The sequence below is a fragment of the Octopus bimaculoides genome, chromosome 2 (assembly GCF_046866305.1).
Source record: "Octopus bimaculoides isolate indiv1 chromosome 2, ASM4686630v1, whole genome shotgun sequence".
Classification (NCBI taxonomy): Eukaryota; Metazoa; Mollusca; class Cephalopoda; order Octopoda; family Octopodidae; genus Octopus; species Octopus bimaculoides.
Genome location: NC_142929.1, coordinates 139180222 through 139193379, shown reverse-complemented (window position 1 = coordinate 139193379; position 13158 = coordinate 139180222). Strand labels below are relative to the sequence as shown.

The following is a 13158-nucleotide window of genomic DNA, read 5'->3' as shown; positions in this document are numbered from 1 at the left end:
GGGGCTGAGTCGATTACATTGACCTCAGTGCTCAACTGGGGCTTATTTTATCAACCTCAAAAGGATGAAAGGCAAAGTCAGCATGGACAGAATTTGAACTCAGAATGTAAAGAAAGACGAAATGCAATTTAACATTTTGCCTGGCATGCTAACGATTCTGCCAACTTGCTGCCTCAGAGCCAAAATAAGAATTAAAATATAAAAGTAAACAATATTAATTTAGGCTTAATATTTTCACCAGAAAATTTCACCTTTTTCTCACTCGCTGGTAACTTTAGAGGTCGGCCATTCTGGTCAGTAATCTCCAAAAATGGCGTATCATCTGAACTGTCTGAAAAATATGGAAAATTATTTATATTATTTTCATTTCAGAAAATTGAATGATAAAATTAAAGTTCAAAAACTAAAAAAAGGTATAATTATACTTATTGGACAAAATGTTTTGCAGCATTTTGATTCCAATGCAATATTCAGTATTTTTTTTTAACCCTTTAGCATTTAAATTGACCATATCTGGTCAAAATATTCTACTTGTTTTATATTTAAACTGGCCAGATCTGGTTTCTCACATCAACCCCACAATATCATTCTAAACAATTCACAGTTACCTCATTAAAATCTCACAGCTACAAAACAGGACATGGTAAAAAGTACCATTTGAGCATAGTCAATGCCAGTGCCACCTGACTAGCACCTGTGACAATAGCACGTAGAAAGCATCATTTGAGCGTGGCCGATGCCAGTGCCGCCTGACTGGCTCCCATGCTGATGGCATGTAAAAAGCACCCACTACACTCTTGGAGTGGTTGGCATTAGGAAGGGCATCCAACTGTAGAAACCTTGTCAAATCAGATTGGATGCCTGGTGCAGCTTCCCAGCCTGCCAGTTCTCAGTCAAACCGTCCAATCCATACCAGCATAGAAAGCGGATGTTAAACGACGATGATGATGATGATGAATGTGAATAAATAAGTATTTCTTTTCACAGAATAATGTGAATGTGGTAAAGAAGGGTTAATGTACTCTAGAACTGAAAGACAAAGTGGACTTTGACAGGCATAATAATTACAATCACCATTATAATTACCAATCCTACAATTTTAAATCTACATGTAATTAGCCATTATATAATTTGATTTCTATAATATAAAAAAAAAAACACTTACCTTCAACTTTAGAAGATAAAATTTCAGCTTCTTTTCTAGAATTAGCCAAATCCATCATTGATCCTTCCATTATATGCACTTCACTGGGTGTAAACTGAGACACAATCACCAGAACCAAACTGTTGCACTGAAAGAAAATAAAATACAATGTTGTTTATTATATTCCTGCTTTATAACTTCTTCCCAGCTATCCACCCCTTATATAATGCTGGGTAGCTACATATCTCTTTCATAGCAAGATGCCTGTGTTTGTCCCTCTCTCATACTTTAGTCATCAACATCAACAATATATACATATATATATATATCTATATGTATATATGTATATATACCTAGCCAAAGATAAACCCCTATACTTGGCTTTTGTGGACTTGCAGAAAGCCTTTGACAGGGATTCCGATCCCTTATCTGGTGGGTGATGCAGAAACTGGGGATTGATGAATGGTTAATAAGGGCTGTACAGGCCCTATACAGAGATGCCATTAGTAAGGTTAGGGTTGGCAATGAGTGTAGTGAAGAATTCCAGGTAGTAGTAGGGGTTCACCAAGGATCAGCCCTCAGCTCCCCTTATTCATCATAGTCCTCCAGGCAATAACAGAGGAATTCAAGACAGGTTGCCCCTGGGATCTCTTCTATGCTGATGACCTGGCCCTCATAGCAGAATCACTACCAAATTTCAGGTGTTGAAGCAAGGTTTAGAATAGAAGGGCTTTAGAGTCAATGTCGCAAAGACCAAAGTTCTAGTAAGTAGGAAGGCAAATACATCACACACCCCTTCAGGTAGGAGGCCCTGCTCGATCTGTAGAAACGGCGTAGGTAGAAACTCCATAAGATGTACCCAGTGTAAGCTATGGACACATAAGTGGTGCAGCAACATCAAAAGAAGATTAACTGGGAAGATAGCTTTCATGTGCAGCAGATGCACAAGGGCAATAAACACCACAGGTGCTCAGAAATCAGATTCCATCACATGCCAGGGGGAGAAACTAGAAGTAGTTAATAACTTCCGCTACCTAGGTGACCAAGTCTGAAGTGGGAGGTGGATGCACTGAGAGTGTTACCACTAGAATAAGAATAGCCTGGGCAAAATTCAGAAAGCTTCTACCCCTACTGGTGACAAAGGGCCTGACTGCGGGGGACATGCGTAGGCTTGAAAGAAATGAAGCTAGCATGATCCACTGGATGTAATATCAACGTGCACACACAACTGAGTGTAAGCGCCCTGAGAGAAATGTTGGACATAAGAAGCATCGGATGTGGCGTGCAAGAGAGACGTTTGTATTGGTATGGTCATGTACTGCAGATGGACGAGGGGAGCTGTGTGAAGAAGTGCCACTCCCTAACAGTTGAAGGAATCCGAAGTAGAGGGAGACCCAGGAAAACATGGGATGAGGTGGTGAAGCATGACCTTCGAATGTTGGGCCTCACAGAGGCAATGACAAAAGACTGAGACCTCTGGAGATATGCTGTGACTGAGAAACCCAGCAAATAGAAGTGAGTTCACAGCTGTAACCTACACCAGTGTCACATAACCAGCCCACTCCAAAAGTACCTTGGATCATAGGGCGATATGCTGTGCTTGAGGAGACGTATTGAGTCAAGTACATCAACATCAAAATCAAATTAAATCACAATCAAATGGAAATTGTAGTTGTGGTCCCTGTGCCAGTGGCAAGTAAAAAGCACTATCTGAACATGGCCGATGCCAGCGCCGTCTTCACTGGTGACACGTAAAAAGCGCCATCTGATCATGGTCGATGCCAGCCCCCTCTGGCCCCTGTGCCAGTGGCACGTAAAAAAAGCACCCACTACACTCTTGGAATGGTTGACGTTAGGAAGGGCATCCAGCTGTAGAAACACTGCCAGATCAGACTGGAGCCTGGTGCAGCCTTTCAGCTTCCAGATCCGAGTTGAACCATCCAACCCATGCCAGCATGGAAATCATCAGCGTCATCATCATCGTTTAACGTCTGCTTTCCATGCTCGCATGGGTTGGACGGTTTGACTGAGGACTGGTGAGCCAGAGGCTGCACCAGGCTCAATGGACGTTAATCGATGATGATGATAATGATATATGTATATATATTTATTTTAAAAATAATTACGATTCAGTTGAATTAGGTACTTAAATTGAAGAACCAAGCCAGTTCGGTATAATCCACGCAGCTCGAAGTGAGGTGAATAAAAAGCAAATAAGTAAAACGGATGTCCAGGTATCAATACATTACAACCGTTTCAAGCGGCTCCATTTAATCGATCAATGAAAACATTACATCAATTTGAAATAAACTGCTCTCCTCAGTGGCAGATGACCATATAGATTTCCAATATAAAGGATAAACAATTTTTTAGCACAATTTACATAAGTACTAGAAACCAAAATAATTACATTGTTTCCCTTTGCTATGTTTGTGGCAGAATGAATTTAAGGAAAAATGTAAATCTAAAACCTACTATAATTTAGAGAGTAGTAGAGGAAAATTGAGGGGGGGGGGTCAAGAAAAAGGAATGGTGAGACAGCAAATTTACATTTATCTTTATTTTATTTATAAGATTTTATGCAGCATATATAGTCTAGAACCCTTTAGAGTTAGAGCTAAAACGGATGCAATGCACTGATACCTGGACATCCTTGTTACTTATTTGCTACATATTTTTTTAGTTTCCTTCAACCAAATTCCCTCACAAAACATCGGTTGGCCTAGGGCTATAGCAGAAGACACTAGGCCAATATGAGATGTAATGAGACTGAACCCAAAGCCAGGTTATAAAGCGAATTTCAAAACCTTGTGCATGCGTGCGCATGTGTATGTATGTGTGTGTGTGTGTGCACATCACTTTACATCGACTTTCCATGTTGACAAGGTTTCTAAGGCTGGATGTACTTCCTCATGCAACCAGTATCAAAGACAAATATAAAAATATAGATATTTTCAAAACCCCATCAGGTCCATGTTGATAGAAAACTTGACGCCAAAATGGTTTCTCACCTTAACATTTTGGTCACAGAGTGATTGTTCATCTGATAAGAGACGACCAGAAACTATCATTTTAATATTTTCTGTTTGTACTCCACACATTTCAGCAATTTTTGTTCGCAAGAAAAGTCCAGTTTGTTGTAGATTGACTTCTATAATTTCAGAATTGGAAATCTTGAAATTGGAAACAAAAAATTAAAATAATATTTAATGACAAAAGAATTATTTGAAGTCGACTTTGTCTTTAATTCTTGTGGAATCAATCATTTGCATATAAAGAAGCAAATTACATTAGGTAACAGCAGAATATGTAGAAGTTGGGAAGAAGCAAGTATATTGTCTCTGGTTATGTGGTCATAGTCAAGAGAGAATTTTCCTACAAGTATGTCAGATGGTGCTTTAATACACTGGAAATTAAGTATTTTGAAATATCAACAGAAAAAAGATGGTGTATTCCAGTCGACGTAGTGAAGGAGATCAAAGTTAATCAGCTGAATATTATGGTGAAAGTGAATCAGGAAAGCAAATCAACAGTGTTAGGGATTGGAAACAATCTCTGTAGAAATAGATGACTTAAGGATGACTAGAAAACATACAGACAAATGTATAAAAACTTACAAAATATGCACACATACAGAATATAACACTACTAGTTAGTTAGTTCTCTCTGTATCATCGTAAGGCTGCAACATGGTTTCTCCAATCAGTTCTGTTTTCTGCCATTATTCTAATCTCATTCCAGCTTCTTTACCCTTCTCATCTCCTTTTGTAACCAATCGTCCTTTGCTTTGTGGCCTCAGGGCACTCTGCTGCACTTTTCCCTTCCGGCTGCCACTTTAGTGCCACCATACAATTGTTTTCTCAATCAATCTTGTCTGTAGATGTTGTCTGATCTAGTTCCATCCTGTTGAAGATTGTTGTAATCTCAATTGTATCATTTTTGGACTCATTGCAGCTACTTGACAATGAGCATTCTCAGCCAACTCCAAGTATTGGAAGTCAAAGAAGACATCAACAGAATGTGCAACCAGATTGAAAAGGTGTACACTGAGGTAGCTGACAACACCATCAGAAGATTTAAAAAATGCAACACGACTAGTTACTACACACAAATACTAGAGAAAGCAGTCAATCGTCAAGCAACAGGAAATAGAAAACCAAAACAAAATCATACACATATTTAAGGCCTACACAGCTACACTTGGTTGTGTAACAAAAACAAGCAATAAAAATAAGGGTACTGAAAAACAATTTATAAGGGCAGGCATGGTCAAGTGGTTTAGAAGTTAGCTTCCCAACCAAAATTTTGGATTTAGTTCAACTGCATGGGCAAATGTCTACTATGACAGTTCCAGGCCAAACAAAGTTTTGCTATCTTCCATGAAAACCTGGTCCAGCAAGCATGCTGCTTATATTTGTAGGTGTAGGAAAAATATTACTTTACTTGGAAACAGGTGAGGGTTGACAGTCTAAAGGCTGCAAGAAACTTGTGCTTGAAGTACAGGTTTTTGATGGAAAAATTTAATATCTACAGTAAATTATTTTCCCCACAAAAGTTAATATAGAAATGAAAGGTCATTACTAAATAATTTGGTGTCTTCAAATACTCCTCATACTCAAAGAATACATGACAATTCTTAATGTAATTGCAAAGCACATTTCCATGTAAAAAACAACATTTGAATGCATAAGGGAAAACTATTTGGTACCTTTATTTTCCTGCAAGAATTAATCCGGAGTTTCAAAGTGGCTACTCCATGAGTGTTGAACTTGCCACGGGCAGATAACTTTTGTAAGGCATTCTGTCGGAGTGCTTCCATCATCTCAGCAACTTTATTGGTAGTTGTTTTAACGAGTTGTGAATATTTCAGCAACATTTCCTGAAAATACAACATTCAAAAATTTATAATTTTGCATCAGTGGCCAAGTCAGTAAGAATTTTATTTACTCTTAGATTAAAAATGAAAGGTCTCATGAGAATGTGGCCTGTTGTTGTGTACACATTTAGGAACAAAACACTTGATGGTCAAACTGAACAAGACACAGGAGATCAAACTAATCAAAACATAGGGTAAGCATAAATATTTCTTTTAGTGTTTCTTGTCTCTAAAGATGATGTTAATAGTCTGAAAAATATAACTCTAATCAAGCTATTTAAACATTTATAAAATATTTATACCTCTTCAATTTGATTCTGTAATTAATGTGGAAATTTGATTGTGGAAATGAAAACGAAAAAGTACTGAATTTTGCAAATTCAATTCTATATTTACGACAGTAGTAAATTAGAATTAGAACTAATATAATTTCAACAATCCTCCTTTGCATTATTTAGTATATATAAATCACAGTATGTGTGTGTATGAGAAATGGATACATACATTACTTGTGTCCCAAGGATGGTCATGCACTAAATATTTTGCCCAGACCTCCCACATAAATGAACTTGAATGGACATAATTTTTTTGTATGCAGGGTCTTCCATACTTTTTTAATCTTTTTATTAAAATGAAAGGATTTTGTCTATTTATTTCGACTGTCCACCTGCCACGGTGATTAAATTGACTAGGAACACCGTGCGCAATGAATATCCAATACCAAACAATCTTAATCTCCATATTTAAATTGCATTAAACTTTAGCAAGCTTACCTTTACCTATTCTGAGTTACTTGAAAGGTGATGTTCCCTTCCCTCTCTTCTATTTGTTGATATCTTTGTTTACCTACCAATACGTTGTTTCTCTATAAGGATGCTTATTTACCCAACCATTATAATATTTTAACTGTTATCTATTGTTTCAAATACGTTTTAGCATTGTCGTTCTAGCCTTCTTTAAACAATCAGGTCCCAAATAATCTTGCGGATTCATCACAAAGAATCTAGCAAAAGCTATACATATCTTTCAGAAAGCTCCATACCAATTTAACTTTATGCACAGGCTATGTGGGAAGACAGAATAAAGGGGCTTTTGTTAGCTTATCCCTCCGAAAAAATAGCTCCCTTTGCATTGAACAAAATAAACTTGCAGAGGGGAAGTTTCGTCTTCCTTCAATTTCCTTACACCATTTATGTGGCTGTTTCTGACAAGAAATTTTGCTTTCATGTAAAACAACTATATTTTGTAGTCATTATCCATAATCTACTCCCAAAACACTTCAGTAGCTCTACTTTGCATCGCTTGAAAACCTATATGTTCTAAGATCATTAAAGGGCAACGACCTTCACAATAACCAGCCTTCAATTTGGTTTTCCATTCCTAGGTTAATCGGAAACATAGATTGCCATGCTACTTGTAAACCTTCTCGGAAGTTCAATTATTTGGTGGAAAAAAAATACCATCAAAACCACTTAAACTGTCCAAAGGACAGATGTATTTGCTAGTTAGAGATATAAAAGATTGGGAGTAGAAAATATTCAAGAAGAAACTGGAGTGATACATAGACCTTTTAATAAGTTGTGGACAGACAGAGACATTACACTAACAGATAAAATGCCTTGCTGTGTCATTCATTAAAGTTCTTTTGTATACTGAATTCAAAACCTGCTAATTTTAACTTTACCTTTCATCTGTATGAGGTTAATGTAATAAGTAATAAAGGTGGTGAGCTGATAGCAGTGTTAATACTGGAGCTGTGACCTCTCAGTGTGGAGAAGTTGTGGCTTGACCTGGAGAGACTCTCTGATCTCCAAGCTATGGATCCTATTGAGTAACATTACTCCAGAAATCCTTTGGAGAAACTTTATTTCACGCACTTGTATTTGTGATTGTATTCTTTCAATCATTACCCATTCATAGCTCTAGATGAGGACAGGCTTAAAAAACCAGACTGGAAATAGCAAGTTTGGCGTTTTACCAACCTCTTCTCTTTTAAAGACTGAATGCTGAAGCTAGCACATTACTGTGTCAACATCCACAATACTAACATCTAATTCAATCTGCAGAAGAGAAGAGATTGATTAACAAAAAAACAAATATAGAAAATTTTAGAAATACCTGAGGAATTAATCCTTGTTCTCCATTGTCCAATGTATATGGAGGCTTCCATAACTGCACTTTGTCATTGTTGAGAGCATGTCTCAAGAGAATATTCTTTGTTGTTTTATGTAGAGTCTCATTGCCTCCTACATCAGATAAGGAAATGTTTGACTCAGATGTGGTGGGTGTTGTAGCATCAGTTGCTGGATTGTAACTGGTGCTGGGTTTCTCGTCCATTTCTGCAGATAAATAAATTCATATAAGCTGAAAAAACACAGTTATACTTGTGAACCTCACAAAGTTCTGAATGAATATCTGTGAATGAACAGCAGCCATAGGGCATCATCTTTTAACATCTATAAGCAAATACTAGTAATAGATTACAACTTAGGACTGAGACTTTTGCTATTATGCCATACTTGAGAAGAAGACCCATCCAGCCTAGTGAAATTGTAGTCATGACAGACACTGGTGTAACACAACTGGCACCCATGCTGGCGGCACATAAAAAGCACCCATTATACTCTTGGAGTGGTTGGCATTAGAAAGGGCATCCAGCTGTAGAAACCATACAAAAATCAGACTGGAGTCTGGTTTAGTCCCTCAGCTAACCGGCCCTGGCCAAACCGTCCAACCAATGCCAGCATGGACAACAGACGTTAAATGTTGATGATGATGATGGTTCAATAGAAGGGCTATGAAGGTAGAATGAGTTTAATATGTAAAAAGAAAACAAAGTAAAAACCCCAAACTAATGCAATTACTGAGTGGAGTAGAGAACATATAACAGATAAATAGCTACATAGATGGATGCATATCTATTTATCTCTCTCTCTCTCTTTCTATATATATACACATATATAAACTGGCATTCAGTTGGTTATAACAAGTATTCCAGTTGATCCAATCAATGGAACAACCTACTCATGTAATTAATGTGTAAGTGGCTGAGCATTCCAGATGCAGATACCCTTAATGTAGTTCTCAGGGAGATTCAGTGAGACACAATGTGACAAGGTTGGCCCTTTAAAATACAGGTCCTAATTTTTTGCAAGCTGAATGGACTGGAGTAATGTGAAATATAGTGTCTTGCTCAAGAACAGACTGTGCCACTGAGTATTGAAATCACGACTTTATGATCATAAGCCGTATACCCTAACCACTAAGCCATGCCCTTTCCCAACTGAGAGTTCAATGGAGGAGATATGAAGACAGAATGAGTTTAATTTCGCACTAAGGTGGCGAGCTGGCAGAAACGTTAGCATGCCGCATGAAATGCTTATTGGTATTTCGTCTGTCTTTACATTCTGAGTTCAAATTCCGCCAAACTCAACTTTGCCTTTCATCCTTTTGGGGTCGATAAATTAAGTACCAGTTGCATACTGGGATAGATGTAATCGACTGCCCCATCCCCCAAATTTCCGGCCTTGTGCTTAGAGTAGAAAAGATTCTAAGGCAGCGAGCTGGCAGAAACGTTAGCACGCCAGGCAAAATGTTTAGTGGTATTTCGTTTGTCTTTATGTTCTGAGTTCAAATTCTGCCGAGCTCAACTTTGTCTTTCATCCTTTCAGGGTTGATAAATTAAGTACCAGTTGCATACTGGAGTTGATCTAATTGCTGGCTCCCTCCCCCAAAATTTCAGGCCTTGTACCTAGAGTAGAAAAGATTTTAAGGCGGTCAGCAGGCAGAAACGTTAGCATGCTGAGCAAAATGCTTAGCGATATTACATCTGTCTTTACATTCTGAGTTCAAATTCCGCCGAGGTCGACTTTGTCTTTCCTCTTTTTGAGGTCGATAAATTAAGTACCAGTTGCGTACTGGGGAGCGGTCTAATCGACTGCCTCCCCCCACTCCACCAAAATTTCAGCCTGTGTGTTTAGAGTAGAAAAGATCCTAAGGAAGCGAGCTGGCAGAAATGTTAGCACGCCAGGTGAAATACTTAGCAGTATTTCGTCTGTCTTTATGTTCTGAGTTCAAATTCCACCGAGGTTGACTTTGCCTTTCATCCTTTTGAGGTCGATAAATTAAGTACCAGTTACATTCTAGGATCAATCTAATCCACTGGCCCCCTCCTCCCAAAATTCCGGGCCTTGTGCCTAGAGTAGAAAAGATTCTAACACAGCGAACTCACAGAAATGTTAGCATGTTGGGCAAAATGCTTAGAGGTGGTTTGTCTGTCTTTACGTTCTGAGTTCAAATTCTGCCGAGCTCAACTTTGCTTTTCATCCTTTCAGGGTCAATAAAATAAGTACCAGTTGCCTACTGGAGTCAATCTAATTGACTGCCCCCCCCCACCTCCCCCAAAATCTTGGGCCTTGTGCCTAGAGTAGAAAAGAATATGTAAAAAAAAAAGCAATGCAGAGCTAATTGCTGTTTGGAGTACATAACATATAACAGATAAATAACTACAAAGATGGATGAATATAAGTCTATCTACGTATTATGATCAAAATTTACCATCTATTTCCCATACTGGCATGATTTGGATGGCTTGAGAGGAGTTGCCAAGGCCAGAGGCCACACCAGGTTCTATAATCTGTTTTGGCTTGGTTTCTATAGCTGAATGCCCTTCCTCATACCAACCACTTTACAGAGTGTACTGGGTACTTTTTATGCAACACCATCATCATCATCGTTTAACGTCTGCTTTCCATGCTAGCATGGGTTGGATGATTTGATTGAGGACTGGTGAACCAGATGGCTACACCAGGCTCCAATCTGATTTGGCATACTTTTTGCATTATACACACATACACAAATGCATATTGGGTCATCCCATAAACAATGTTGTTTTTCAATTGCATGAACTAAAAGTCGGAGGGGGATGGGATAAACTAATGGCATCAACTTGCTATAAAAGCAGGTAGTAATTTTACCTTGTATTTATTCTTAGTGCAAGTATTGAAGAGTGCGGTTCGATTTTAACAGTTATTTTTTCAAAGCTATAATGGAAATGACAAAGGAGCATATTCTGCATATTTTGCTTTATGAGTTCAATAAAGGCAACAACGCAATGGAAAATCTCAGGAATATTAATGGAGTATACGGGGATCAGACAATAAGTGTGAGCCAGTGTCAACGGTGGTTCCAGAAATTCCGATCCGGAAACTACAGCCTAGAAGACAAGCCTCGCCCTAGAAGATCTGCAGAGCTCAACGAGGACGTCCTGCAAACCCTGGTGGAACAAAATCCCATCGTAACTGTTGAGGAACTAGCAGAGGACCTTGGATTCGGTCATTTAACCATTCATCAACACCTGCATTCCATTGGAAAAGTCAGCAAATTGGGTCAATGGGTTCCTCACAAACTTTCCGAGTCTAATCACAAGCAAAGAGTGAATGTGTGCTCTTTGTTGTCATGTCTCACGAATGCACCTTTTTTGGAATGAATAGTGACTGGTGATGAGAAATGGGTTCTCTATAAAAATGTCAAGCGCTGAAGATAGTTGGTAGGCAAAGGAGAAACACTTGGCATCCCAGGCTAAAGGTCTTCACCCACATAAGGTGTTGTTACTTGTTTGGTGGGATATGAAAGGTTTAGTCCACTTTGAACTTTTAAACCCAAACCAAATGATAACAAAGGAGATCTACTGCAAGCAGTTTGAGGGGCTTAAGCCAGGGCTAGAAGAAAAACGACCATCTTTAGTTTCAAGACGAAAGGTGTTCTTCCATCAGGTTAATACTCGGGAACATACAGTGAGGATGATATTCCAAAGGCTGAGCAGTTTGAATGGGAAACGATGCCCCACTGTCCATATTCACTGGACATTGCCCCATCTGATTATCATTTATTCTGCAGTCTTCAAAATTATTTGGATGGAAAAAATATGAATTCTGTAGACAAGGTCAGAACATTACTGGAGGAGTATCTTTTGTCATGGACAAGTGAATTTTAGCAGAGGGGCCTTTCAAGTTTACCAGATAGATGGAAGAGCATTTAGAAAATGAAGGAGAGTACATTTTAGATTAAAAAGAACTTTGTTTATCTCAATTTTGAAAAATGAAAGAAGTATAAAAAAACCGCATTATTTATAGGATGACCCAAAATATATACATATACACATATATATATATATATATATATTTTTTTTTTCTCTCCTTGTTTCTTTCTGTGGAAGAGCGTAGGCTCGAAATGGTAAAGACTTTTTCAATTCCCGAGCATTATACTAATACATCTGTTTGTTTTCTACATCACCTGTCTTCGTCTGTTGATTTTTTTGTGAATTCTCCCCATATATATATATATATATATATATATATATATTAGCATGTAAAAAACATCCAGCACACTCTGTTAAGTGGTTGGAATTAGGAAGGGCATCCAGCAGTAGAAACCATGTCACAACAGACAAATTGAGTCTGGACAGCTCCCAGTCAAAACGTCTAACCCATGCCAGCATGGAAAATGGATGTTAACCAATGATGATGAATATATGTGTGTTTGTGTGTGTGTATATATATGAATGGCAGGTAGACAGATTACGATAGAACAGTAGTATTGCCAGCAGTCACTCATGAGTGTGTATGGTATAATAACATATACCATACTTTCTTCACAGGTTCAGGTGCGGATATAGTCATAGACACAGGCATCATCAGAGTCCCTTACCATTGTCTCATCGGTACATCCAAAATGTCACAGGTGGCAGTATAGAGTTTGAACTAGCACCATACAAATGCTCAATACAGCTTCATAGATGGAAGCAACAAGAAATGAAGTGCCTTAGTCAAGGACACAATCCACTGCATGGTCTAGGAATTGAACTGATGGCCTTTATATTAATGAGTGAAATACTCAAAACACTCACAATCTACCACCACATATAGAATCATAATCCATGCTTGATATAATTAATTAAGAGTTGTTGTGACTAAATAACATTTACTGTTTGGATGAAATCGTGATGGCACCTGTACCAGTGGAGTGCTAACAGCACCGTCCGAGCGTGATCGTTGCCAGAGCAGCTGTCTGGCTTCTGTGCCAGTGGCACGTAAATAGCAACATTTGAGCGTGATCGTTACCAGCGTCGCCATCCCAG

At 38.3% G+C, this 13158-nt stretch overlaps 1 protein-coding gene across 4 annotated transcripts in view; it reads right to left on the bottom strand.

The window, feature by feature from the left end:
* The window catches only part of LOC106869389 (NEDD8 ultimate buster 1), a 39703-nt gene that overhangs the window by 22932 nt on the left and 3613 nt on the right, over positions 1 to 13158 (bottom strand). For all 4 annotated transcript variants that reach the window (XM_089347779.1, XM_089347778.1, XM_089347777.1 and 1 more), the window contains exons 2-6: positions 8139 to 8359; positions 5853 to 6023; positions 4156 to 4317; positions 1166 to 1292; positions 252 to 331 (exon numbers count right to left, since the gene is read on the bottom strand). In XM_089347779.1, coding sequence (XP_089203905.1) covers positions 252 to 331; positions 1166 to 1292; positions 4156 to 4317; positions 5853 to 6023; positions 8139 to 8357 — 759 coding nt within the window. In that variant the 5' untranslated portion in view covers positions 8358 to 8359. The remainder of the gene's footprint in view (positions 1 to 251; positions 332 to 1165; positions 1293 to 4155; positions 4318 to 5852; positions 6024 to 8138; positions 8360 to 13158) is intronic.